Source organism: Eleutherodactylus coqui, chromosome 1 (assembly GCF_035609145.1).
Source record: "Eleutherodactylus coqui strain aEleCoq1 chromosome 1, aEleCoq1.hap1, whole genome shotgun sequence".
NCBI classification, from domain to species: Eukaryota; Metazoa; Chordata; class Amphibia; order Anura; family Eleutherodactylidae; genus Eleutherodactylus; species Eleutherodactylus coqui.
This window is the reverse complement of record NC_089837.1, coordinates 238,371,690-238,399,378: the sequence shown is the minus strand read 5'-3', so window position 1 is coordinate 238,399,378 and position 27,689 is coordinate 238,371,690. Positions and strand designations below refer to the sequence as shown.

The following is a 27,689-nucleotide window of genomic DNA, read 5'->3' as shown; positions in this document are numbered from 1 at the left end:
CGCCCGCTCTCCCCTGCTCCCCGCTGCGACTCACCTGTCAGCCGCAGCGGCTCCCGAATCTTCAGGGACGAGCACAGCGATACTCGGATAAAGCAAATTACTCGAGCGAGTAGTGCTTTTCTGAGTACGCTCGCTCATCTCTAATCACAATATATTTAAATAACTGATAAACAATATTGTTATGATCATTAGATGGATACTTTCATCATTACAGGTAACATACATAGAAGGGCATTTGCAAACAGCAATGCTGTTCTATAGGCAAAGTAAGGAGACATCCTTATTAATAATGGTAATTTTTATGTATGAACATAATCTTTATTTTCTTGCGATTTTGGCGGTCAGTGGCATTTTTTTCAAAATACAGCCTGCTATAGGTGCAGTGTTTGATCTGCTCTTATTCCCAGAGGCTTCTCTATAGAATTTAAAAAAACACATCAAAATGTTTCAAAAATAAAAAAAACATCAAAATTAGTTTTAAAATCCTTCACTAAAAATACTACAAACCTGCGAAAAGAAAGTGCAGCATGAATCATGTAAAATGACAAGCCTGTTTAACTACAGCTTGTTCTTCCAGAAATGCAGTCATTCTAGCTTCTTACCTCATTGGGGGGAGTGGACTTAAATAATATTTGCATAAGCCAGTTCCTCTTCCTGGTTCTAAAGTCGCTTCTGAAACCTCATATACGTAGCATCTGCAGATTGTGCATTTGTGGACAGAAATATCAGGAGATTGTCTTTAAGAAGGTGAGTATTGCTTACATGAATCAATGTTGCATCATGTGTATGTATATAATATATACGTCCAGTTCACATCAGGCAGAAACATGAAAGCAAATATCTTCATGTAAATAGGGACAGGGGTTAAACAGCATTAGCATGCAATGCTTGCAAAGCAATACATGCATCCTACAGCACAAACACACACCGTCATAATTTTATCCAGCTCAGGAGATACAACATCTGTAGCACCGATGTAACTATAGGGGATGCAGGGGGCGCCGTTGCACCCGGGCCCAGGAGCCTTAGGGGGCCCATGAAGCCTCTCCTCTCTATATAGGGAGCCCAGTACTATGAATAAAGCATTATAGTTGGGGCCCTGTTACATGTTTTGCATTGGGGCCCACATTGTTCAAGTTATGCTTCTGATCTGTAGGGTCTTTCTACTACCACCAGTGATATACAGTCATGAGAAAAACTAAGTACACCCTATTTGAATACTATTGTTTTAAGTATCTGGAGATTAAAAATCTGGTCCTTAGAAGGTCTTAAAATAAAATAAATACAACCTCAGATGAACCACATCACATGACAGATTAAACCATGACATGATTTTACAAAAACTAAGCCAAAATGCAGACGCAGTGTGTGAAGAATAAAGTACATCACATGAATCTATAACTTGTAGAATCACCCTTAGCAGCAATAACTGGAAGTCCAGTAATTGTTTTCTGTATAACCTTCTCTCACATAGTTCTGGAGGAGTTTTGGCCCGGACTTCTTTACAATGTTGCTTTAGTTCATTGATGTTTGTGGGCATTATTTTATGCACATTTCTCCTAAGGTCACACCACAGCATTTCATGGTGTAATTTGTTATGTGTTGTTGTTCATTTGCATTTACCTAATTTTAAGACCTTCTAAGGGCGCCCACCCACTGGCGATTTTTTTCCCTGCGAAATTCGCAGCATTTTTTTCTCTGCAGGGGTCTATGGGACTTGTAATGTTAAAATCGCGATCGCGCAAAATCGCGATTTCGCGGTAAATTGCGATTTTGCGCGATCGCGATTTTAACATTACAAGTCCCATAGACCCCTGCAGAGAAAAAAATGCTGCGAATTTCGCAGGGAAAAAAATCGCTAGTGGGTGGGCGCCCTAAGGACCAGATGTTTTTTATTGTGCCCGGATACGTAAAACCATAGAATCCAAAGAGGGTGTACTTAATTTTTTTCATGGCTACATATTCTTGGTATTGTTGTATTATGTCTCCACCGGAAGTTAGATGTGGAGACATAATTCAGCTAGGTTGACATGCAGGTGATGCCCCCAGCTTCTGATTGGCTTTCCTCGCTTGCCTGCTATCCCTGTATCTGTGCTGTCATGTGCCATCTGGACCCAGCATTTGACAGTGTCCTGTTGATTTGCTGTCCCCGCTGCTCTGCCATCTCCACCTCTCGACTCAGACCTCGCTGCTCTCACTGTCCCGTATATTGGCGCCCCGCCGCTGGCAAACCCCCCCCCCCCCTTGCTGTAGCGCCGCTCACCGCTGTGGATCAGGCCACTCCACAGATCTCCGCAGCTTCAGAGAATGCAGCAGCTGTGTGTGTCTCGAGGCCTCTTGACATCGGCACACCTGAGAGCTGGGGAAGGTAGCACTGGGGGATGCGGCTGCTGAGGGCTACTCCGCTCGCGGTTTGTGTGTGTCTGTTGGACTCTCGGCAGTGGCGCCTATGACAGCTGGGGAAGGGAGCGGAGGCTGTGAGTGCTGTTGTGCATGCAGGAGCGCCAACCAGAGGGGTGAGTGACAGCTGTCGGCTGAGTGGGCGGCCGGCCAAATTATGGCACAGGGGGCCATAGAAGTGGCACCTGCACATCTCCCAGTCAGGCAGCGCCTAGCTAAGGGAGACAGTCGGTCACAGGAGCAGGGGGCTGGAGAGGTTTGTGTCTCTGGCAGCCAATCCAGAGTAGGGGGCATTCCCTCTAGCTCCTGCAGCACAGCCCATGTCTCCACCCATAACTGTGGTGGAGGCAAGAAACAACAATACCCATATTTTTGTGTTGTGATCTGCAAACATCCTGGCAGCAAAAATGGAGGGTTCAGATGAATTTTGCAATATGTTTTAAATTTAAAAAACTATGATGAATTAATCAACAAGTCTTATGATGGACTGCAGACCATGCAAACTGCCATAGCAATAAGTGGGTATGTTTTAATGACTTATGTAAACACATGGAATGCCTCTTGGCTAAGTCTCATGTGATGTTGCCACGCAACAGACAATGTTGAGAATAATTTATCATTTCAGTGGCATGACTGTAGCACAACATGAGAACAAAAAAGAGAGGGTGCAGTATTCTGAAGGAAAGATACACTACAACATAAACGCTATAAGGCCCAATGTCCACGGGTGGATTTGATTTGCAGGAAATCCGCCAATCAAGCCACCCAAAGGGATGCATTAGCATTAGAGATGAGCGAACGTACTCAGTTCGGGTGTTTTTGGACCCGAGCACCACTTTTTCCGAGTAACTGACTACTCGGACGAAAAGATTCGGAGGGCTCCGGGGGGCGGCGTGGTGGAGCAGGGGGCAGCAGTGGGGAACAGAGGGGAAACCTCTCTCTCCCCCCCACATCCCCCACTCCCCTCTGCAACCCCCCGCGCACCCCCGGTGCCCCCCAAATCTTTTCGTCCAAAAACACCCGAACCGAGTACGTTCACTCATCTCTAATTAGCAAAACAATTTAAAGCATGTGGATGTGATTTTTTTTTCCTGGCGTGCGGATCACGTGCGTGGGAAGAAATTGCAGCATGCTCCATTATTCTTTAATCATTCGGAATGGCTTCCATTGAAGTCAATGTGAGCCGTCCGATCTGCGGCACAGCCACAGGAAAGCAGGAGATTTTTTAAAAAAAAGGTGCACTGCGCTTGCGTCCGGCACATCAGACCGCACGCTGTGTTCTCCACGGGAGCTAGAGATTACATTGTATTCTCTCTGAAGCCCTTGCGAGAAAACAGACTGCACGCTGTGTTCTGCATGGGAACGGCTGATTACCATATATTCATGCCGTCAGCCCATGCAAGAACAAAGGAGCTGATTTCTGCTAACAGCTGCTGGAGGCTCATTTACATGCAAATGAAGCTGACAAAGTACTAATGGGCATTAGTGCCCATTAGTACTTTATGCAAAATGATCATTAAAACTGTCAATCTTTCAATCATTCGAAAGATTGTCTTTGCGTGTAAATGAGCCTTTACTCACTTCACAGTCAATATACAGCTCATGTTCACATATATTTGGCCCTCCCATTCTTTCTGTGGTAAAGATGCAGCAAAGTTTATTGTGATAACTTCCTTTGACAAGTTTTCTTATCTTAATCCGTTAAAAACTATTGTTCTCTTACACAACAAACCCGAGTGTAAAACAATTAAAAGTGTAAATTAACTGTGGCACAGAACATTATCATTAGGTGTTAAAAGTCATGTTAAAGTCTGATACATCTGTAGTGCAAAAAGTAGTCAGACTGAGGACAAAATTGAGCTTGTCATTTTCTATGGGAACAGATTTGTGTCTGGGGGCATCAGTTGCATTTCTGGAAGCGAAACAGAGAAATATTACACGTAGTATCTTTTTTGTCTGCCTATGGGCATGGGTACATAGTGTGCAAAGGCTTATTTACACGCAAAGACAATCTTTCAAACGATTGAAAGATTGACAGTTCTAGCGATCATTTTGCATGTAATGCCTATTAGCACAAAAATAAGCCTCCAGGAGCTGCTTGCAGGTGGTCTGTGCTTTGCAATCAGCTCCTTTGTTCTTGCACAGGCTGTCAGCTGAATACAATGTAATCAGCTGCTCCCATGCAGAACACTGAGTGAGGTCTGTGTTATCTACTCTCTGGCTGAACAGTGTATTTTAAACTCACCTTAAAATCATCGTTTAGCTGAAGAGTGAACAATGGTAGCATTTACACACAAGGATTATCGCTCATATGCCATCGTTTGAACAAATTTTGAGCGTCAATCGTTGCATGTAAATAAGGCTTAACTCTCTTGTTAGTTGGCAAAGCCATGAAACAATGTCATGCACCTAGTACTGTGTAGAAATAGTAGTGCAGAATGCTGTTCTATTTCTTCTAAGGTTTTATGAATCTGCATTAGAGTCTCTGAACCGCAATGCAAAGCAAACTGCAGTCTAATTCTCAATACAAAAGCCAATAGTGAAGTTGCACTGATTATTTTCCCTCCACGCTCTCCTATCTTGCATCTTCTTATTAGGTATTTTATTAACACAACAAAGTTTATCTTTGTTGTAATCATAAATTAGGTGAGAGAACATGCAGGAGAGAAGAGATAAGGGCTGAAAATCAAGCTCTCAGTCCAGCCTCACTGACACATCTCCTATTGAGCCTTAGGCCCCTGATACACATGACGATTATCGTTCTCCTGTGGCGTTTTGAATGATAATCGTCCTGTGTAACAGCCTGTAGAAAGTGAACGAATGGATAAGAATTCTCCAGTCGTTCACTTTCAAGCAGTTTAAAACATGAACGACTTTCATTCTGTGTAAGTAGCAGCTGTTCCGTACTGAACGGCCGCTGCTTAGGGTGAATGAAGAGGGGCGGGGAAGGGGGTAAAGAGAGAGCAAGGAGGGAACTCTTCTCCAGCCGCCCGCCTCCCTGCTGGACGCTCTCTGAGCAATCTAGCAATGCTCGCTCCTGTATTGAGCAAGCATCACAGGGACGAGTGTCAGGCATATTTTGCCCGGCACTCATTCTATGTAAGGGGGCCCTTAGACTGCAGTGTTGTGTAGAAGCTGCAAAAGACAAATGGTGAAAAAATGTTGAATTAAACACTACAGCAAAAATTTGCTCCCAAAGGTGTTTGTAGCCCTTAAGAAATCAATGTGTTGCATAAATGTTCAACACATAAAAATTTAATATAAAATGTTGTAACTAACAGAAGACAGATGGTCTGTGATGCATCCAGTATCCAAGCCAAGTAATTACAATACATATACTCACATAGCACTTCTATTATAGCACATAAGGCAAAAACAGTAAAAACAATTAAAGGGGTTGTCCCGCGCCGAAACGTTTTTTGTTTTTTTTCAATAGCCCCCCGTTCGGCGTGAGACAAACCCGATGCAGGGATAAAAAAAACAAACCGGGTAGTACTTACCCGAATCCCCGCGCTCCGGTGACTTCTTACTTACCTTGTGAAGATGGCCGCCGGGATCTTCACCCTCGGTGGACCGCAGGTCTTCTGTGCGGTCCATTGCCGATTCCAGCCTCCTGATTGGCTGGAATCGGCACGTGACGGGGCGGAGCTACGAGGAGCCGCTCTCTGGCACGAGCAGCCCCATTCAGAAAAGAAGAAGACCGGACTGCGCAAGCGCGTCTAATCGGGCGGTTAGACGCTGAAGATTAGACGGCACCATGGAGACGAGGACGCCAGCAACGGAACAGGTAAGTGAATAACTTCTGTATGGCTCACAATTAATGCACAATGTACATTACAAAGTGCATTAATATGGCCATACAGAAGTGTATACCCCCACTTGCTTTCGCGGGACAACCCCTTTAACTCTTTCCCAACCAGCCCACGTACATTAATGGACTAGCAGGCTGGTCCTTGTTTCTGCACCCCTTTAATTTATCTGTTGAGTTTTATGGCACACAGTGCTATGGGCAGGATTAGGCTGTCACACTGACAGCCTGATCCTATAGTGTGAAAGGTAATTGAAATAATCATTTCCCTTTCGCAAAGAATCCCAAACACAGTGCTCATATTGAGCACTGCGTACCAGAATGCGGAAGCGTTGCTAATGAGGTCACAGGGATTACCTCTGCAGATGGGGGCTTGGAGGCATACAGAGAAGACATGATGTTGTTTCCTTTCTGCATGTCTGTGCAAACAGATCACAGGTAACAGTGATCCAATGGATTGTTACCATTAGATCACTGTTTATCTGTGATCTGTATATGTGGACAACAGGGAACACATAGGTTATGTGTTCCCTTCTAACCTGTTCTCCCATTATGAAATTTAAAAGAAAATACAGTGAAACATGTAAAAAAAAGAAAAATGTTCAAGAATAAATAAAAGAAGAAAAAGGCTTTACTTCTTGGCACTATGGCAACATCATACATTACACAACGTGCAAATATTTCATATCATTACACGCAGGATAATTACAGAAATAATTTTGGGGTAAATATTGTTAATTGAACTAATTACGTAAAACACACCATGGAAAAATGAAGAAAAATGAAGAAAAACTAAAAAAGACCCAAAGGTTCCTAAGTTGGGAGCTACATTCTTTTTTAATTCTGGAACCAATACTGATGAGGGGACCTCTAATAACACACTTGTGATATGTTGTTGATGTGTGCTGATGTGATGTGATGAGAGGTATATTATTTCCTGTTGGACCAAGAAATAATCTATTTTATAGTAAGAGTTGTGAGGGCGAGAAGAGAAAGTGTAATCTTTAGATGAGGGATGAATGATTCTCCTGGCGTCTACCAATTGATGTTCATTAGAGATGAGCGAACGTACTCGTCCGAGCTTGATACTTGTTCGAGTATTAGCGTGTTCGAGATGCTCGTTACTCGAGACGAGTACCACGCGATGTTCGAGTTACTTTCACTTTCATCTCTGAGACGTTAGCACGCTTTTCTGGCCAATAGAAAGACAGGGAAGGCATTACAACTTCCCCCTGCGACGTTCAAGCCCTATACCACCCCCCTGCAGTGAGTGGCTGGCGAGATCAGGTGTCACCCGAGTATATAAATCGGCCCCTCCCGCGGCTCGCCACAAATGCATTCTGACAGAGATCAGGGACAGTGCTGCTGGTGCCGGAGCTGCTATAGGGAGAGCGTTAGGAGTTATTTTAGGCTTCAAAAACCCCAACGGTCCTTCTTAGGGCCACATCTAACCATGTGCAGTAGTGTGGAGGCTGCTTTTTGCAGTGTTGCACTTTTTCTTTTTTTTTTGTATATCGGCCGTGCAGAGCATTGCGTCCTGCAGTAATTTAACATTGTCCAGGGCCAGTAGTGGTGAGGCAGGGACAGAAGACATATTTAGTGTATATAGGCAGTGGGCCTTTCCAAAAACATTTGGGAAAAAAAATCTATTGGGCTGCCTGTGACCGTCCTCAGTGTACTGCGTCTCTGCTGGGGGTAGTTGTCCTAATTCATACGCAGCCAGCTAAGTGTTACAGCAGGCTTACGCAAAATTCTTTCCTGCCTCTGTGTTGCCTCTTACATCACCGCTGTATTCCTGTCCACAAGTGTACTGGGTCTCTGCTGGGGGTAGTTGTCCTAATTCATACGCAGCCAGCTAAGTGTTACAGTAGGCTTGCGCAAAATTCTTTCCTGCCTCTGTGTTGCCTCTTACATCACCACTGTATTCCTGTCCACAAGTGTACTGGGTCTCTGCTGGGGGTAGTTGTCCTAATTCATACGCAGCCAGCTAAGTGTTACAGCAGGCTTGCGCAAAATTCTTTCCTGCCTCTGTGTTGCCTCTTACATCACCGCTGTATTCCTGTCCACAGTGAAACAGTCTGCAGTAATTTTACATTGTCCAGGGCCAGTAGTGGTGAGGCAGTGACAGAAGACATATTTAGTGTATATAGGCAGTGGGCCTTTCCAAAAACATTTGGGAAAAAAAATCTATTTGGGCTGCCTGTGACCGTCCTCTGTGTACTGGGTCTCTGCTGGGGGTAGTTGTCCTAATTCATACGCAGCCAGCTAAGTGTTACAGCAGGCTTGCGCAAAATTCTTTCCTGCCTCTGCTGTGCGTTCCGTAAGCGAACTCAGCCTCCAACCACAGGCCAATAAGCGGCACATTTAATTACAGCGTTCTGTTTCTGCACTACTGGTAATACACCATGCTGAGGGGTAGGGGTAGGCCTAGAGGACGTAGACGCGGGCGAGGACGCGGAGGCCCAAGTCAGGGTGTGGGCACAGGCCGAGCTCCTGATCCAGGTGTATCGCAGCCGACTGCTGCGGGATTAGGAGAGAGGCACGTTTCTGGCGTCCCCACATTCATCTCACAATTAATGGGTCCACGCAGTAGACCTTTATTAGAAAATGAGCAGTGTGAGCAGGTCCTGTCGTGGATGGCAGAAAGTGCATCCAGCAATCTATCGACCACCCAGAGTTCTGCGCCGTCCACTGCTGCAACTCTGAATCCTCTGGCTGCTGCTCCTCCTTCCTACCAGCCTCCTCACTCCATTACAATGACACATTCTGAGGAGCAGGCAGACTCCCACGAACTGTAGAGGCAGGGCCAGACCGAATAATCCACCAACTGTTTCCCAAAGCGCCCCCTCGCGCCATGCCACCCTGCAGAGGCCGAGGTGCTCAAAGGTCTGGCAGTTTTTCACTGAGAGTGCAGACGACTGACGAACAGTGGTGTGCAACCTTTGTCGCGCCAAGATCAGCCGGGGAGCCACCACCACCAGCCTCACCACCACCAGCATGCGCAGACATATGATGGCCAAGCACCCCACAAGGTGGGACGAAGGCCGTTCACCGCCTCCGGTTTGTACCGCTGCCTCTCCCCCTGTGCCCCAACCTGCCACTGAGATCCAACCCCCCTCTCAGGACACAGGCACTACCGTCTCCTGGCCTGCACCCACACCCTTACCTCCGCTGTGCTCGGCCCCATCCACCAATGTCTCTCAGCGCACCGTCCAGCCGTCGCTAGCGCAAGTGTTGGAGCGCAAGCGCAAGTACGCCGCCACGCACCCGCACGCTCAAGCGTTAAACGTGCACATAGCCAAATTTATCAGCCTGGAGATGCTGCCGTATAGGGTTGTGGAAATGGAGGCTTTCAAAGGTATGATGGCGGTGGCGGCCCCGCGCTACTCAGTTCCCAGTCGCCACTACTTTTCCCGATGTGCCGTCCCAGCCCTGCACGACCACGTCTCCCGCAACATTGTACGCGCCCTCACCAACGCGGTTACTGCCAAGGTCCACTTAACAACGGACACGTGGACAAGCACAGGCGGGCAGGGCCACTATATCTCCCTGACGGCACATTGGGTGAATTTAGTGGAGGCTGGGACAGAGTCAGAGCCTGGGACCGCTCACGTCCTACCCACCCCCAGAATTGCGGGCCCCAGCTCGGTGGTGGTATCTGTGGCGGTGAATGCTTCCTCCACTAAACCACCCTCCTCCTCCTCCTCCTACGCAACCTCTGTCTCGCAATCAAGATGTGTCAGCAGCAGCACGTCGCCAGCAGTCGGTGTCACGCGGCGTGGCAGGACAGCGGTGGGCAAGCGTCAGCAGGCCGTGCTGAAACTACTCAGCTTAGAAGAGAAGAGGCACACGGCCCACAAACTGCTGCAGGGTCTGACAGAGCAGACTGACCGCTGGCTTGCGCCACTGAGCCTCCAACCGGGCATGGTCGTGTGTGACAACGGCCGTAACCTGGTGGCGGCTCTGCAGCTCGGCAGCCTCACGCACGTGCCATGCCTGGCCCACGTCTTTAATTTGGTGGTTCAGCGCTTTCTGAAAAGCTACCCATGCTTGTCAGACCTGCTCGGAAAGGTGCGCCGGCTCTACGCACATTTCCGCAAGTCCCACACGGACGCTGCCACCCTGCGCACCCTGCAACATCGGTTTAATCTGCCAGTGCACCGACTGCTGTGCGACGTGCCCACACGGTGGAACTCTACGCTCCACATGTTGGCCAGGCTCTATGAGCAGCGTAGAGCTATAGTGGAATACCAACTCCAACATGGGCGGCGCAGTTGGAGTCAGCCTCCTCAATTCTTTACAGAAGAGTGGGCCTGGTTGGCAGACATCTGCCAGGTCCTTGGAAACTTTGAGGAGTCTACCCAGATGGTGAGCGGCGATGCTGCAATCATTAGCGTCACCATTCCTCTGCTATGCTTCTTGAGAAGTTCCCTGCAAAGCATAAAGGCAGACGCTTTGCGCTCGGAAACAGAGCCGGGGGAAGACAGTATGTCGCTGGATAGTCAGAGCACCCTCCTGTCTATATCTCAGCGCGTTGAGGAGGAGCATGAGGAGGAGGAGGGGGAAGAGACAGCTTGGCCCACTGCTGAGGGTACCCATGCTGCTTGCCTGTCATCCTTTCAGCGTGTATGGCCTGAGGAGGAGGAGGAGGAGCATCCTGAAAGTGATCTTCCTAGTGTGGACAGCCATGTGTTGCGTACAGGTACCCTGGCACACATGGCTGACTTCGTGTTAGGATGCCTTTCTCGTGACCCTCACGTTACACGCATTCTGGCCACTACGGATTACTGGGTGTACACACTGCTCGACCCACGGTATAAGGAGAACCTTTCCACTCTCATACCCGAAGAGGAAAGGGGTTCGAGAGTGATGCTATACCACAGGACCCTGGCGGACAAGCTGATGGTAAAATTCCCATCCGACAGCGCTAGTGGCTGAAGGCGCAGTTCCAAGGGCCAGGTAGCAGGGGAGGCGCAGAGATCAGGCAGCATGTACAGCACAGGCAGGGGAACACTCTCTAAGGCCTTTGACAGCTTTCTGGCTCCCCAGCAAGACTGTGTCACCGCTCCCCAGTCAAGGCTGAGTCGGCGGGAGCACTGTAAAAGGATGGTGAGGGAGTACGTAGCCAATCGCACGACCGTCCTCCGTGACGCCTCTGCCCCCTACAACTACTGGGTGTCGAAGCTGGACACGTGGCCCGAACTCGCGCTGTATGCCCTGGAGGTGCTTGCTTGTCCTGCGGCTAGCGTCTTGTCAGAGAGGGTGTTTAGTGCGGCTGGGGGAATCATCACGGATAAGCGTACCCGCCTGTCAACCGACAGTGCCGACAGGCTTACACTCATCAAGATGAACAAAGCCTGGATTTCCCCAGACTTCTCTTCTCCACCAGCGGACAGCAGCGATACCTAAACAATACGTAGGCTGCACCCGCGGATGGAAGCATTGTTCTCTATCACCATCAAAAACGTGGACCTTTTAGCTTCATCAATCTGTGTATAATATTCATCCTCCTCCTCCTGCTCCTCCTCCTGAAACCTGACATAATCACGCCAAACGGGCAATTTTTCTTAGGCCCACAAGGCTCAGTCATATAATTTTTGTAAACAATTTTTATACGTTTCAATGCTCATTAAAGCGTTGAAACTTTCACCTGAACCAATTTTTATTTTAACTGGGCTGCCTCCAGGCCTAGTTAAAAATTAAGCCACATTAACCAAAGTGATTAATGGATTTCACCTGCCCTCTTGGTTGGGCATGGGCAATTTTTCTGACGTACATTAGTACTGTTGGTACACCAATTTTTTGGGGCCCTCGCCTACAGTGTAATCCAATTAATTTTTTGCCCACCTGCATTAAAGCTGACGTTACATCAGCTGTGCTGGGCACTGCAATGGGATATATTTATGTACCGCCGGTGGGTTCCAGGGAGCCACCCATGCTGTGGGTCCACAGGGAGTTGTAACTGCATGTGTCTACTTCTAAAGAACCCCAGTCTGACTGGGGCATGCAGTGTGGGCCGAAGCCCACCTGCATTAAACATGACATTACCTCAGCTGTGATGGGCAATGCAATGGGATATATTTATGTAGCGCCGGTGGCTTCCTGGCACCCACCCATGCTGTGGGTCCACAGGGAGTTGTAACTGCATGTGTCTACTTCTAAAGAACCCCAGTCTGACTGGGGCATGCAGTGTGGGCCGAAGCCCACCTGCATTAAACATGACATTACCTCAGCTGTGATGGGCAATGCAGTGGGATATATTTATGTAGCGCCGGTGGCTTCCTGGCACCCACCCATGCTGTGGGTCCACAGGGAGTTGTACCTGCCTGTGTCTATGAATTAAAAACCCCGGTCAGGTTGGGGCATGCAGTGTGGGCCGAAGCCCACCTGCATGTAATCTGACGTTAGCTCTGCTGTCCAGGGCACTGCAATGGGATACATATATGTACAGCCGGTGGGTTCCAGGGAGCCACCCATGCTGTGGGTGCACACGGAATTCCCATTGCGGAGTTGTACCTGCCTGTGACTATTTATAAAAAACCGCGGTCTGACTGGGGCATGCAGACACCTTGACAAAATGAATAGTGTGTGGCACATAGGTTCCCCATTGCTATGCCCACGTGTGCAGCTCCTGATGGCGGTGGCACAGGATTATATTTCTCATTGCTTCTGTACAGCATTGTGGGCTATCGCCCCGCCCCTTTTAAAGAGGGTAGCTGCCTAGCCGTGCCAACCCTCTGCAGTGTGTGCCTGCGGTTCCTCCTCATGGCAGACGCACTTATAAATAGACATGAGGGTGGTGTGGCATGAGTGCAGCTGAAGGCTGCGCAGGGACACTTTGGTGTGCGCTGTGGACACTGCGTTGTGCGCGGGGGGGGGGGGGGGGGGTTGGGCAGCATGTAACCCAGGAGAAGTGGCAGCGGAGTGTCATGCGGGCAGTGATTGCGCTTTGTTGGAGCTAGAGCTAAGGTATGCATTGCTAATGAGGGCTTTTCAGAAGTAAAAGTTGTTGGGAGGAGGGGGAGGGCCCACTCTTGCCGCTATTGTGGCTTAATAGTGGGACCTGGGAACTTGAGATGCAGCCCAACATGTAGCCCCTCTGCTGCCCTATCCGTTGCTGTGTCGTTCCCATCACTTTCTTGAATTGCCCAGATTTTCACAAATGAAAACCTTAGCGAGCATCGGCGATATACAAAAATGCTCGGGTCTCCTATTGACTTCAATGGGGTTCGTTACTCGAAACGAACCCTCGAGCATCGCGATAAATTCGTCCCGAGTAACGAGCACCCGAGCATTTTGGTGCTCGCTCATCTCTAATGTTCATATAATGTCTTCTGAAATCTACGGTGTGAGGACGCGGGCAAACTACTGACCCCTCTAGATGTATCTATGGGAGGGTTGAGTGGGATTTTTAGGTCACCGCCTAATATAAGGATAGCCTTCCTAAACTCCACCAGGTCCTCCAAGGCCCCTTCCAGGAAGGAGACCTGGGTGGAGTTGGGGAGATAGAATGAAGCTAGTGTGACATAGGTATCTGCAGGCTTACCATTGATGAAGAGATATCTACCTGCACCATCCTCCTGTGTGCCCAGGTGCTCCCAGGGGATGGAATTTGTGATGAGAATGGAGACTCCTTTAGTTTTGGAGACTGGACAAACACTGTGATAGACATCCAGAAAGCGAGCATCATTTAACCTGAGGTAGGCAATCCGCTCTGAGATGGGTTTCCCGAACAAATGTGACATGAGCCCTATTCTGCTGTAAAAGGGGGAGGAGGGGGAACCTTTTCTCTAGGATGTTTATACCCCGTGTGTTAATGGAGACAATGTTAATATTAGAGTTGCTGTAAGACATATTGTGAATGGAAGGAATATCAAGACTGGTACAGAGTTCTTTCTTGCTAGTCGAAGATCAAGAGAAAATGACCTACCCAGATGAGACAAAAGAGAAGAAAGAGAGAGAGAAAAAAAAATTAAATCAAAGGTTGGGGGAGGAAAAGTTTGAGGGGCGGATAGGCAAGGAGACACTACAGACTACACGAGGAGGGTAGGAAAGGGTTACTGGGGTAGGGAAACAGGACAAATTAGCAGAAAACTTTCAGTGAATGTAAACTACCTAATGGCCAACACAGATCTTGGTACAATCCATCCCAGGCAAAAGGCGAAGGTGTCTTAACTTTGCAGAAAACTTAAACAAGGAACGCAACCTCGTCTAGCAGAGGGTGGGGCACGTTTCAAAGCACCCTTTGTGGGTAACGCAAAATGGCGAGACGCTGTTGAGACAGACAGACAGACAGAACTCGATTGCCCTGTGAGTTGTAAGGCCTATCAAATACTGGAGAAACAGGTAGCCCCAAAACCCACTAATGAGAGAGTCAAGTGTTGAAGTAGAGGTAGGGGACAGCGCCAAAGTGTAGAGGCAGAATAAAAAGCGGTAGTGTAATCTTTCCCTAATTTTTCAAGATAGGTTAACTGCATTCCAGAAGATAAAGGGACCTCCAGGTGTCCAGTTTCAGGGATCTTCCACACTTGTGTTTTTTTTTAACACGAAATCCCAAGTTTGTGCTTTGCGTTTTTAACATTTAAAAGTCCTATTGACATTCGTGTTAAAAAAATGCAGCGATATTGATTTCAATTAAAAAAAAGAATTTGCAAAAAAAAAATGCAGCAATATCACGTGAAAAAAACGGGGAAAAAAATGCAAGTGTGGAAGAGCTCTAAGGGCTCTTTCACACGAGCGTATAGTGGCTGCCGTTTTCACGGCCGGCCTATATAAGCTACAATCTGAGGAGTAAAAACTCGTGAACGGGTGCACAAATCTTTGCTGCTTCCCTCCCCCTCGCCGGCTCCCCTCCTCTCCTCTGGCTGTTTGCAATGGGAGGAGGCGAGACGGGCGTGGCGCTAAGCTCGAATTGCCAGCAATGGGAAGAGGCGGGATGGGGCGGCACTTAGCTTTACCCCCATGCCGCCCCCTCCCATTGCAATCAGCCGGAGGGGAGGAGGGAAGGGGAAGGTAGTTTAGCAGTCATGCTGCTAAACTCCCTACCACCTCTCTGCTCTGGCCACTGTCATTGGCTCCCATAGGAGTCAATGCAGCGGCCGACGTATTCCGGACCGAAAGATAGTTTCTGGACTATCTTTTGGGCCCTATGTAAAAGTGCCCGGCGCTATATCGGTCGGACGGGCGCTTTTATGTTGCAGGAATATGGCTATGTGATCTAATGCATTGGAATCCAATGCATCAGATCGTAGTGTATATCGGCCGACCGTGAAAACGGCAGGCCAATATAGGCTTGTGTGAAAGAGCCCTAAGGCTGAGTCTGGGAGGATCTTCCAGACAATCTCCTCAGTGACCCAGGCTTCGGAGCAGTATATTCCTCAGTGTTCCGGTTGTAAGCTGGGGGTAGAGTCCAGTTTGGTACCAGCATGGCTTGATCCTCAAAAAATAAGAATGCTCTCTCTAAGTCATAATTTTTTCCTTCTGCTTTGCTTATATTCATTCAAATACTGTGGGGTCAAAATAAGCAGTACACCACTAGAAGAATTTGTTAAGGGGTCTAGTTTTAAAAAAGGGGTCATTTTAGGGGGTTCTTTATCGTTTTGGCCGCTCAATGGCTCTATAAGTGGGCAATGGGGTCTGGAATTTATTCAGTTGTACACTGAAATCCAACGGGTGCTCCTTCCATTATAGGCCCTGCAATTTGTCCTGTAAGTAGCTTATGGCCACAATGGGTATTTTTCTAAACACGGGACAAACAGGGGTATCCATTTTGGGGTGAAGTCTTCATTCATATGTGTGCTGTACAAAAAAAGCTGTTTTTAAAATGACAGAATTGCCAAAAAAAAGAAAATCACAATTTTTTTCCTTTTGAATTCAAAAACTTTGGCACCAAAATGGGCAGCACACCCCTAGATGAATTCGTTAAGGCAAAATGGGGTCATTTGTGAGGGTTCTCTATGGTTTTGGCTGCTCAAGAACTCTACAAGTGTGCTATGGGGCCTCAAAGGTCTTCAAGCAAAATCTATGTTCTGAAAGCTACCGATTACTCCTTTCATTTTGGGCACCGTTGTGCATCCAGACATAAGATTAGGGCCACAATGGGTATATTTCTGAAAACAGGACAAACAGCGGTATCCATTTTGGGGCGCAAGTCTTCATTCATATGTGTGCTGTACAAAAAAAGCTGTTTTTAAAATGACAGAATTGCCCAAAAAAATGAAAATCACAATTTTTTCCTTTTGCTTTTCTGGAATTCATTTAAAAACTGTGACATCAAAATGGGCAGCACACCCCTAGATGAATTTGTTAAGGGGTTTAGTTTTCAAAATGGGGTCATTTGTGTGGGTTTTTTATGGTTTTAGGCGCTCAAGAACTCTACAAGTGTGCTATTGGGCCTAAAAGGTCTCCAAGCAAAATCTATGTTCTGAAAGCCACCCATTACTCCTTTCTAGAGATGAGCAAGCACCCAAATGCTCAGGTCCGCGTTATTCGAGTCGAGCTTTTCGTAAAATTCGAGAGCTCTAGTCGAATAATGAACCCCATTGACTACAATGGGAGACTCGAGCATTTTTGTATGTGGGATGCCGGGTCCCGAGATTTTTTTTTTCTTGTTTTTTTCTTGTCTGTCTCTTATATTCGTTAGGGGTCTAGTTTTCAAAATGGGGTCATTTGTGGGGGTTCTTTATGGTTTTGGGCGCTCAAGAACTCTACAAGTGTACTATGGGGCCTAAAACGCCTTTAAGCAAAATTTCTGTTCTGAAAGACACTGACTACTCCTTTCGGTTTGGGCCCCGTTGTGCATTCAGACATAAGATTAGGGCCACAAGGGGTATATTTCTGAGCACAGGACAAACAAGGGTATCGATTTTGGGGTGTAAATCTTCATTTTCATGTGCACTATAGGAAAAAATATGTCTTTAAAATGACATATTTGCAAAAATATGAAACTTTACTTTTTCTCCTCTAAATTGAATTCATTCCTGAAAAAAAACTGTAGGGTCAAAATACTCATGACACCCCTCCGTGAATACATTAAGGGGTGTAGTTTTTAAAATAGGGTCATTTGTAGGGGTATCCATCATTCTGACACCTATGAGCCTTTTTAATCTTGGCTTGGTGTAGGAAAATAAAGTGTTCCTCAAAATGCTGAAAAGTAATGTTAAATTTGTAGTCTCCTAAATGGTTAAAAAAAATAAAACTTTTTTAAATGTGCATTCAGAATAAAGTAAACAGATGGAAATGTATATCTTAGCAAACGTTTGTACAGTATGTTTGCACATATTTGATATATTACAATTGAAAACATGAAAAAACGATAATTTTTTCAAGATTTTCCCAATATTTGCTCTTTTAATATATATACACAAATTCTATCGGTCTATTTTCACCACCTAAATGAAGTACAACATGTGGCAAAAAAACAATGTCAGAATCACTTGGATATGCAAAACCTTCACGGAGCTATTCTATGTTAAAATGACACATGTCAAATTTCCAAAATTTGGCCTGGTCATTAAGGCGCAAACAGGCTTGGTCACTAATGGGTTAATAGTACTTACTCCGGTTTAGTTTGATAGTTTCCAGATGTTCAGGCTGACCGTGAGTCAAATGATTTGAATTGCAGCAACAAAGGAAAAAAGCCAGCTACTTAAAAACACTTATTTTATTTGAAAACATCCATAAAATTACAAATAGTAGATACCATGTAATACCAGGTCTACGCTCAGATGCGTTTCGAAAGACACTTCTTTCTTGAGCACAGTGAACAAACTGACATGGTACTCTCTCTTAAAATCAATTACAAATCAGTCACTATACATTTAAACCATATGTGCACATTTCCACGAGCCTGATTTCTCTTTCCTTAATAGATGTACAGTAAATCATTTGTAAGATTAAACCTACTGGTAAGCAAACTCCCAATTTCAAAATCCAGAATGCCTCCCTACTGAGGACAAACTTTCACCAGTCTCCTCTTAAAGATATTTTTTTACTGCTTTTTGTTTACCTTCCTCTGGATCAACATTGAAGGAGGAGTGCTAATAGGCTAAACCAGATAGGCATAGTATGTTAGACTGAAAAAATATGTTACTTCTGATTGTGGTAGTACCTCTTTAAAATATTTTATTTTCTTGCTTAATATCATTTCATTAACCAGATTGCCTATAAATAACAAATGTCCAGGCAGTCCACAGCTAACGCTGCACAGATGTCTCAGTCTGTCCTGTAGAGTTTCCCTCTTGGTACCCCACCATCACATCAAAACTGTTCAGGAACAGCTGACATCACAGAAAGTTTGACTGGAGACCAATCAGTGTGGTCACAGATAGCTCACTGAAGTTAATCTGCTTCCCCTTTGTGCCCAGACCAACTGTATCAAAGCTCCGTGGCCCCTCAGTCTTAAGACAGCTGAGATCATAGAGATTTCCCCAGACCCTTGTTAAGACCAACCAGTGTAATTTTCGAACGTATGATTGGTGTAACAGCAAGTCTTTTATAAAATGTATACAGTTTCCTTCTCATTGCCAGTCAGAGGGAGAGATTGGTACAGTATGTACAGTACACATACCACACCTGAGTAAAATATACTCTTTTGCTCTCCTATCAAATATATACACTCTGTGTGTATATATAAACATGCAGAAAAACTGCAACATTTTACAGCAATGTGGATGGGATTTGAATAAATTCCATCCACAAGCTGAGAAATGTGCAGTGTAAATTCATCTTTGCTATGGATTTTAAATCGTCAGCAAGTCAATTTATAATGCGGATTTTTGCCATCGATTTCATCCCTCTAATGAGAAGGTGAAATCTGCAGCAAATCCACATCAAAATCTGTGGCCCCCCAAAGCCAGTTTAAAACCGAACTAATCCTTTGACTGGGTTTACATTCTGTTTCAAAGAGAATTGTTTTACTTCACATCTTCATAAAACGTTTTCATAGTAATGTGTATATATATTTATAAAAATGCCAAGGTTAGTGCAAATGCGCTCTTAGATATTATGTGGGTGCCATATTAAGTGTGGCTGGTACGAGCTCAAAGAAGCCAATGAATAACACGCAGTATAGTGTGCATCTGATTTAATAAAGTTTATATTGTAACTCAGACAAAAGAATGTGTGACATTCAGATACTTTATAACATGTCTTGTGCTGATAGGTCATTCTCATGGGGAGTGTTCATGAGGTAATCAAGAGGGAGGGAAATTAGCATACACTCTCAGTAGGGTCTTTCCACATAGCAAAGTTAAAAACAGCTACATCATTCATTTGCTTCTAACTGGTTTACCTTTGAAGTGTAAAGAATGATCATGTTCTGTTGGCTTGCCTCTGCTAGTAGTTTGTGTGCTTGATGAGAATCTGTTTTTTCTTGTTTAGGTAGAAACTTCTCTAGATAAGTAATACAGTAATTGGGGGAGGGGGAAACGAAACAAAAAAGCACTAGCCAGACATCAAGTGTCAAGAAGAAATAGATGGGTATACACAGGTAGAGATTATCTTTACCTGCTTTTCATGCAATGTACAGTTTACTGAACCTGACACCTGCGGTTCCAGTTACTTATGTTCATACGCTTGTTAATTTCTGGCTAAATAAAATTCCTTTAAAAAAAAAGTAATACAGTCTCATTGTGTATGGGACTCTTGCTGACATGAGCAGATTTAGACTGAAATACAAAATTAAATCATACAAGATATAATTTCCCTCACACCAACTAAATAAAGCACTGTCTTATATTTCAAATTTAGGGTAAAGATGATCAAAAGTTTACCAGAAGAAAACGATGAATCCTATTATCCACAAGGAGGGGAACAACTCAGTTCTGCAGCAAATGCAGCGGCTAACTTTGGACATAGTCAATTTCTCAGTAATTTAGCAGTAGGAGGGCAGGCACAAGTAAGTAAGGACACTGACTGTGGCACCAGTATTTCGGAATTTCTAGGGATAGATAGTCTGGAAAGACCTCATACCCTAGCATCATATGGAAATCCAGGATATCACAGGCACCCAATGTTCAGTCAAAAGAATCAAGGTGAGTACAAGTATCATGTTTAGTAAATTAGCAAACTCATGTATTGTTTAGTGAATAATATGCAGTCATTTTCATGTCAGAGAAAAAATGGTCTGTTACAGTATAGATGAACTTCATCATATGCCGGCCCTGGCAGTAGTGGCGTCTGCACATACCTGCTTTCTCTTTTCTTCTTTTTCTGTACTGCGGAAGGTCTACACAGCTCGCCTTCGGACATGCGCAATATAGATTTTTTTTAAGTCCTGCTTTTTCCAACCTAGCAATGTTGCGGAGTCCACGACCTTTCCGCAATGTCATTGCAGAAGGCCCGCGGTTAGTACGGCTTCCATTGACTTCAACAGAAGCCATCCATGCAGAATCCGAGAAAAAATAGAACATGCTGCGCTTTTTCCTCCGCAAGCGGAAAATGACAATTGATTTTCGCTCATGTGGAGGTAAAATAGCCTGTAATGGGCAGTATTTGCTGCGGAATCCGGAGGCGAACGCCCACTCTGGATTCCGCAATGCAAATTCACCCATGCGCAGGCGGCCTAAGGTAGAAACGTTTTCTGCTGTCACATTACATTTTTTTTTTTTTTTTAAATGTCTTTATTACACAGATCAGGTTACACACTTGACAATATCATAAATTTGTTAGGTTCTTTCTTCATTTACGTATGTGTGTTAGTCCTAACCTGCATTTTTTCTTTTTATTTTAACTACTATAAAACATAAGAAACTAAACTTTAAAACACATGGTTAACATATATTAACTTAGACTCTTGATCCATTATGACCACCTATGTTTTTGGTCTACTGACCTATATGTTAAGTATCTTCAGGTTCATGGAGGCCCCTCGCGTCCACGGCACGACTCATGTGTCACCCTAAATAGGCGTCTCCCCTGCTGCCAACCGTTCTTGGAACCAACAGGTATAAGAAAAGCAGTCCCTCAGTTTATCTTTTACCCTTTGTGGTAATTGTTGGATAAAGCTCTCCCAAGTTTCAAAGAAGGCTTGTACTTTTTTCCCCCTGAATAATGATGTTTCTGCCCAATCCATCTGGAACAGGAATGCTAGTTTGTCCAGGAACAATCTAAACGGGGGCCCTGTTGGCTGAATCCATGTCTGCAGTATGGCTTTCAGTCCTGCTGCTGCTATGAAATGTAATAGTTTTCTTACACCTCTTGTGCAGTGGTATGTTTCCGGGTCTAAGTATCCAAATATTGCCCACATTGGCTCTTGTGGGCAAAAGTTCGTTAGGTGTGTTTTTGTGTATTCTCCTATACGTGTCCAAAAAGCTTGTATTATGGGGCATGTCCACAAGCTGTGGTATAGGTTTGCATGAGGTTTCTGGCATTTAAAGCATTTTGAGGTAGCATAGATTCCTATGTGGAATCCTCTACTTGGGGTTAAGTATGATCTGTGGACAATCTGCAATCTCATCTCCAGAAACCTTGCCGATGGCAGGAATCTGTGTGCTGAGGTCAGGGATTTCATTATCAATGAGGGTGTGAATCCCGGATTGTCCAGAGCCCATTTACTCACCCCCGGGTCAATATCATCTTCCTCCCTCCTGTTTCTTATTGTTCTATACAGCTTGGAGATCATGCCCCCTGGCCCTGTTCTTCTGGTGGTCCATGTGTCCCCTCTGTGTCCAGTCGTTTTCTCTGTATTTTGGTGTAAGTTCTGTAATGTAGTGCCTAGCTTGTAGATATGAGAATAATGAGACTCGGAGTTCTGGGTATTTTTGTTTCATTTCGTCATATGTTAAGATTCGTCTTTCTCTTGTGTGCAGTAGTTTATCTATTGAGTGTATTCCCTGGGTCTCCCATTCCGTAAAAATATTATGGGGGTTGCCGTTTTGGAAGTCAGGGTTGCCTATTAATGATATGTGTGGTGATATTTGTGGTGAGGTCTGGCTGTCTTTGCGTAGTTTGTTCCACGTCTTCCAAGCTATTAGTATCAGAGGGTTCCTTTTGATTTTTTCTGGGAGTTCCGCATATGGGCGGTGTAAAATGTTCTGGAGTTTAACTGGGCCAGCCATTTCCTGTTCAAGGGATTTGTTTGTAAAGTATGTCTTAGAGTGGATCCAGTCATGGATGATTCGTGCCTGTGCTGCTAGGTTGTAGTCTCGGACGTTAGGTAGGTTGGTTCCTCCGTTTTCTCTATGTTTGTTCAGTGTTTTAAGCGCAATACGGGGTCTTTTCCCCCCCCCCATATAAATTTCCTGTATAGATAGTTTATTTTCTTTATATCTTTTAGTCTTAAGAGTATGGGCAGCGTGTGTAAGATATATAGTAAGCGTGGGAATTCTATCATTTTTATTAGGCTAATCCTCCCCAGGAAAGAGATTGTGAAATTTATCCATGTATTCAAAGTCGTCTCTAGTTTTTTGATGTGGGGTTCTATGTTCGCATTGTATAGTTTGGAGGGGTTCCTTGTTATTTGTATTCCCAGATATTGTATGGCATGTTTTTCCCATCGAAATGGGTATTGTGCTGCCCACGTGGGTTTGGCCGGACCTCTGAGAAGTAAAGCTTCTGTTTTGTCCAGGTTTATGGTGTATCCTGATAATTTACCAATTCTCTCAATGTTCCCTATTAGAGGTGTTAGTGTCTCCCTGGGGTTATTTACCACCAGAAGGATGTCATCCGCAAATGCCTCTATCTTTATCTTTGTGCCTCCGCAGATTGCCCCTGTGTATAGTGTTGTGTGTGTTAAATATCTAAGTAGCGGATCTATGGATAGATTGAACAGTAACGGTGAAAGTGGGCACCCCTGTCTGGCCCCCCTGAATAGATCTATTTTGGGGGTGTTAAGTCCGTTAACTGTAAGGGTTGTGGTGGCACTTGTATGTGTTGTGTCTATGTAGTTTACAAAGGTCTGCCCAAAGCCTCTTCTTTCTAGTAGTATATTTAAGAATGGCCAGGCCATTTTATCAAACGCTTTTTCCGCGTCTAGGCTTAGCAGCATCATCGTCTGGCTTTCGGGGTTTTGCGCTATGACCGTTGCCGCTATGGCGGCTCTGATGTTTTTTTAAAGCACTTCGCCCTTGTGTGAAGCCTTTCTGTGCTGGGTCTAATATGGACGGTAGAATTTGCTGAAGTCTGTCGGCTAGGATCTTGGACAGAAATTTGTAGTCGCAATTCAGCAACGCTATTGGTCTATAAGATTTTGGGTCTGTTATATCTTTGTTTGGTTTTGGGAGTAGAATGGTTCTAGAGGTTCCAAAGTCTTCTGATTGTATGTCATTTGTGTATATTGTGTTGTATAGTTGGGTCATTATTGGTACAATGTCGGTGGTTAATATTTTGTAATATTCTGCCGAGAATCCATCAGGGCCCGGCGTTTTCCCCCCTGCCGCCGTCGCTATTACCCTCCGTATCTCCTCTTCCTGTATATCAGCGTCTAGTAGTGATTTTTGTTCTTCAGTCAGTTTTGGTAGGTTTACGGAGTCTAAGAAGTTGTTTATGTCCTGTATGTTCGTTGGCTCTGCCCTATATAAGTCCTCAAAGTATTCTTGTAGTATTTGAGCCACCTCCTCCTGTTTTGTTGCTAGATTATCTCCATTAATTTGCCTTAGGGTCAGTATTGGTTTATGTGGTTGTTTTTGTTTGGCCAGGTTGGCTAACAAGCGGCCTGCCCTGTTTCCCCATCTATAAAATTTGTTTTTCGTCAACTGGGTCTGCCAGTGTGCGTGGGCATGCACGAACGTGTTTAGCAAGTGTTTTGCTGTAATGAAGGTTTGATATGAGCTATCGTTATGGAGGTTCATGTGCTCTTTTTGTGCTGTTAGGAGGGAGCGATGCAGTGCTTCAAACTCCGTTTGAAATTTTTTCCTCCTGTGGGACTGATAGCTTATTATGTGACCTCTCATCACTGCCTTTGATGCTTGCCAAAACAGGTTTATGTTGTCTATGTGTGCGCTGTTGTCGTCTACGTAGTTGTTCCAGTTGATCTTCAGGTATGTCCTGAAGTCCTCCGATTCCCACAAATATAAGGGGAAGCGCCACATTTTTGTCAGTTTTCGTGGGGTAATCAGTTGTAGTTTTATTGCTATTGGCACGTGGTCGGTTAAGGTTATTGGGTGTATTACCGATTGGTGGTGGTGTTGGAAAATATTGTCTGAGATTAGGAAGAAGTCGATGCGTGAGAATGAGTGATAGGCGTTAGAGCAGCATGTATACTCTTTGCTAGTAGGGTTCAGGAGTCGCCATGGGTCGCATACGCGGAGTTGTTCTTTTAGGGTTATTAGTGCATGTGTGGTTGCTATTGTCTGGGTAGATGGTCCTGTTCTGTCCAATGTTTCATCTTGTATACCATTAAAGTCTCCTCCCATGATTATTCTGTCGTTTAGATATGGTTGTAGCTGTTCTATTAGTGCGGTGTAAAATGTTGATTGGTTTGTGTTAGGGGCGTAAATGTTTATCAGGGCATATGTTTGTTCGTCCATGATTATTCTTGTTATTAAGTATCTTCCCTGTGGGTCAGCTATATTTTGTATTATTGTGTGTGCTGTGTTTTTCCTGATCAGGGTGGCTACCCCTCGTGATGCTGAGGTATGTGAGGCTGCGTAGCATGTTTCTATCCATGGTGCTTTTAGTTCTCCCTTCCCCTCTTTTTTCCAGTGTGTTTCTTGTAAAAACACTATATCTGGCTTGTGTCGTCTTAGATGCGTAAGTACTTTTTTTCTTTTAATGGGTGTGTTTAGTCCATCTACGTTCCAAGATAATATTTGTATCGTAGTGGGTGTTTGGTATTCGTTTGTCTCTGTCTCTATAGGCATGTTAGTGTGCGTGCGTTGGTCTTATTCACCGTTGTTTTTGCCTTTCTGTCCTTGCCACATCCCTCAGTCCCAGCGAGCCGCGGATGTGACTGGGTGTTGGTCGCGCCGTGTCCGCGGGGCCTCCCAATCCTCCCTTTGCTCTGTGTCCTAGAGGTCGAACAGATCAAGAGAAAATCAAAAAACATAAAAAACATGAAAAACATGGCGATAAACATATAAACATTTAGCATCAATTTCGCCTTTTCTTTTGCATGGCAAGCGCCACATCCACAGTACTTGGTAAAGGGTTATGGTAGAAAGCTGTCATCCCTGTTCTCCCAACTCTTCCATTTGTAGGTGCCTTCTTGCTTCTTCCGGAGTGTTGAACACCAAAGATCTATTGCCGTCTTGGATCCTGAGTTTTGCTGGATATAATAGTTGGAAACGGGCGTTTCGTTCATGCAAGGCTCGACAGATCTGGGTGAATAGCTTACGTTTTTGTGACACTGCCACCGAAAAGTCCTGGAACATAAGGATCTTTGTCCCCTGTATTGTTAGTTCCCCTTGTCGTCTGTAGGCTTGCAGGATTGTTTCTTTTGTTGCCCAGTGCATGTATTTTGCTATCACTGGGCGAGGTCTATTTCTGTTATTGCGTCCGTCCCCCGATGGGCCAATTCTGTGGGCTCGTTCTATTGTTAGGGGATCATTAGATATGTCGAGTTGAAGTGCTTGCGGTAGGTCTTTGGTTATGTAGGCTACAAGCTGGTTGTTGGTTACTGTCTCTGGTATTCCCACGAAACGTAGGTTGTTGCGACGGTGCCTATTCTCTAGGTCGTCGATCTTTTCCCGGAGCATTTCTGTTTCTGACTGGCTTCTTTGTAGCGCGGCCTCTAGGGTTGTAGTGGTTTGTTCTGTGTTCTGTGTTCTTGTTTCTAGTTCTGTCAGTCTTTGGGTATTATCTGTGATTTGTGATAATGCTGAATTTATAGATTTGTGCAGTGTCTCTAACCTGTTGTCAAATAGTGGGAGGAGCAATTTTGAGACCTCTTGCGCCACTAGTGCCGCCTGTGCCATCTCCATGCTGTTGGTTGTTGCTTGTTTGTTGGTTTGTATGGGAAGGGTGTCCGGTGTTTCGTGGCCAAGATCTGGTGAGGCCATGGCGCGTGGTGGGGTGTTCTTTAGAGGGGATCTCGGTTGTTGTGTGGTCTTGCTCTGTTTTTCTTTGGTGTTTTTGACGGGTCTGTTCTTTTGTTGTCCTCCTGTGGTTGTTTTGTCTGTATTAAGCTGACGTGTTGCTCGTGTTGAGGTGCCCGCACTTCTTTCGTTTAGATATTTGTCCATATTTTGACTTCTCAAAGTCGGGTGATTTTGCGGCTTAGGTTCACAGAGGGGTCTTTCCCTATTTCCAAGATTACTGCTGCTTTGTTGCTGTTTCTTTGTTGTGGATGTGGCTTCTCATCTGCTGTTTATCTGTTCATTTCCGTTTGCTTGCGTTCAGTATTTTTGTTAACGGCTTTGTTTCTGTTGGGCTTCTTTTGGTCTCTTTCTCCCCCACTCTCCTGCCTCCAAGGTGCTCAGCTGTTTTACTGTGCGTTATTCTCTGTCTAGCTCAGAGATTGTTCTGTTGCTATATTATTAAGGCCCACTTTAGAGTCACGCCTGGGTGGGGGTTATTTGCCTTAATGCTCGGGTTTCGTGGCGTTATAGTAAATACCTTGTTCCCTTTATGAAGTGGAGGTTTCCCTCCCCCCGTTGGGTTGTGCCCCTTGGTTTCTGTGTGAGGCTCCTGGGCTTCTTTTTCATTTTTTTTTGCCCTGGGGCCCGCTCTGCAGCGCTGGTAGATCTGTGCGGTGTAGCTGCGGTTTGCCGCTGCCTTGCGGCTCCTCCCCTTCCTGTTGTGGTGGGCGGGGCTTGCAGCGGGCGCCGCGGCCGAAAATTTAGGCCGCGGCTTCAGGCGTCGCTAGGCCGCGATGCCTCTGAGGGCTTCCGGAGGAGTCCTTGCCCTGTGGGAGGCCCTCGGGCCGTCCGGACGTCTCCCGCCGTCTCCCTCTCCTCACTTTGTCAGGCGGATGCTGTCGCGGCTGAGGGGCAGAATCTCGGTCTCCACCGATGCTCGGCCCAGGTGTTCCGGCGGTCCCCCGGTGGGTTCTCGGTCTGCCGGTGGTCTCCCAAGTCTCCTCGCGGCCTCTTGGGGTCACCCCTCTCACCCCGACTTCCGCCGGGGTCTATCGCAGCTTACGCGGCCGGCAATCTAGGCCGCGGCCCTGGATGTCGTTGGGCCACAGCGCTCTGGGGCCTCCCGGTGCTTCTCAGGCGGGGATCGGTGTCTCGGCAGTGCTTACCGGGGCTCTCTCGGGTAAGGTAAGGTCCCGGTGGTTCACGGGTAAAGCCGTTCTCCTCCTCCTGTGGCTGCTTTACGGCTCCTTACTCCCGCGGGCCACGTCTGGGGGTTCACGATGAGTTCCCCCAGTATTTTTCCCGTAGTTCGGGGGGTGGGGGGCTTCCGCCGGGCAAGCAGGGGAGATGTTCGTCCCTTGCAGCTGCCGTCTTCTTTGGACACTATCCACATTACATATTTACTTGGTAGAAATAATGGTAACCGGCAGCAGACAGGAATGTAGAAAGATACAAAAATATTTATTTACCCCATTACAAAAAAAATGTAGCGACGTTTCGGTCAAATAGACCTTCATCAAGCTAAT

General features: G+C 45.7%; 1 protein-coding gene across 1 annotated transcript in view; it reads left to right on the top strand.

The window, feature by feature from the left end:
- The first annotated feature begins 631 nt into the window (after nucleotides 1-631).
- The window catches only part of TRAF3IP2 (TRAF3 interacting protein 2), a 58,143-nt gene continuing 31,085 nt past the window's right edge, over nucleotides 632-27,689 (top strand). The window contains exons 1-2 of the mRNA XM_066607078.1: nucleotides 632-747; nucleotides 19,958-20,241. Coding sequence (XP_066463175.1) covers nucleotides 19,965-20,241 — 277 coding nt within the window. The 5' untranslated portion in view covers nucleotides 632-747; nucleotides 19,958-19,964. The remainder of the gene's footprint in view (nucleotides 748-19,957; nucleotides 20,242-27,689) is intronic.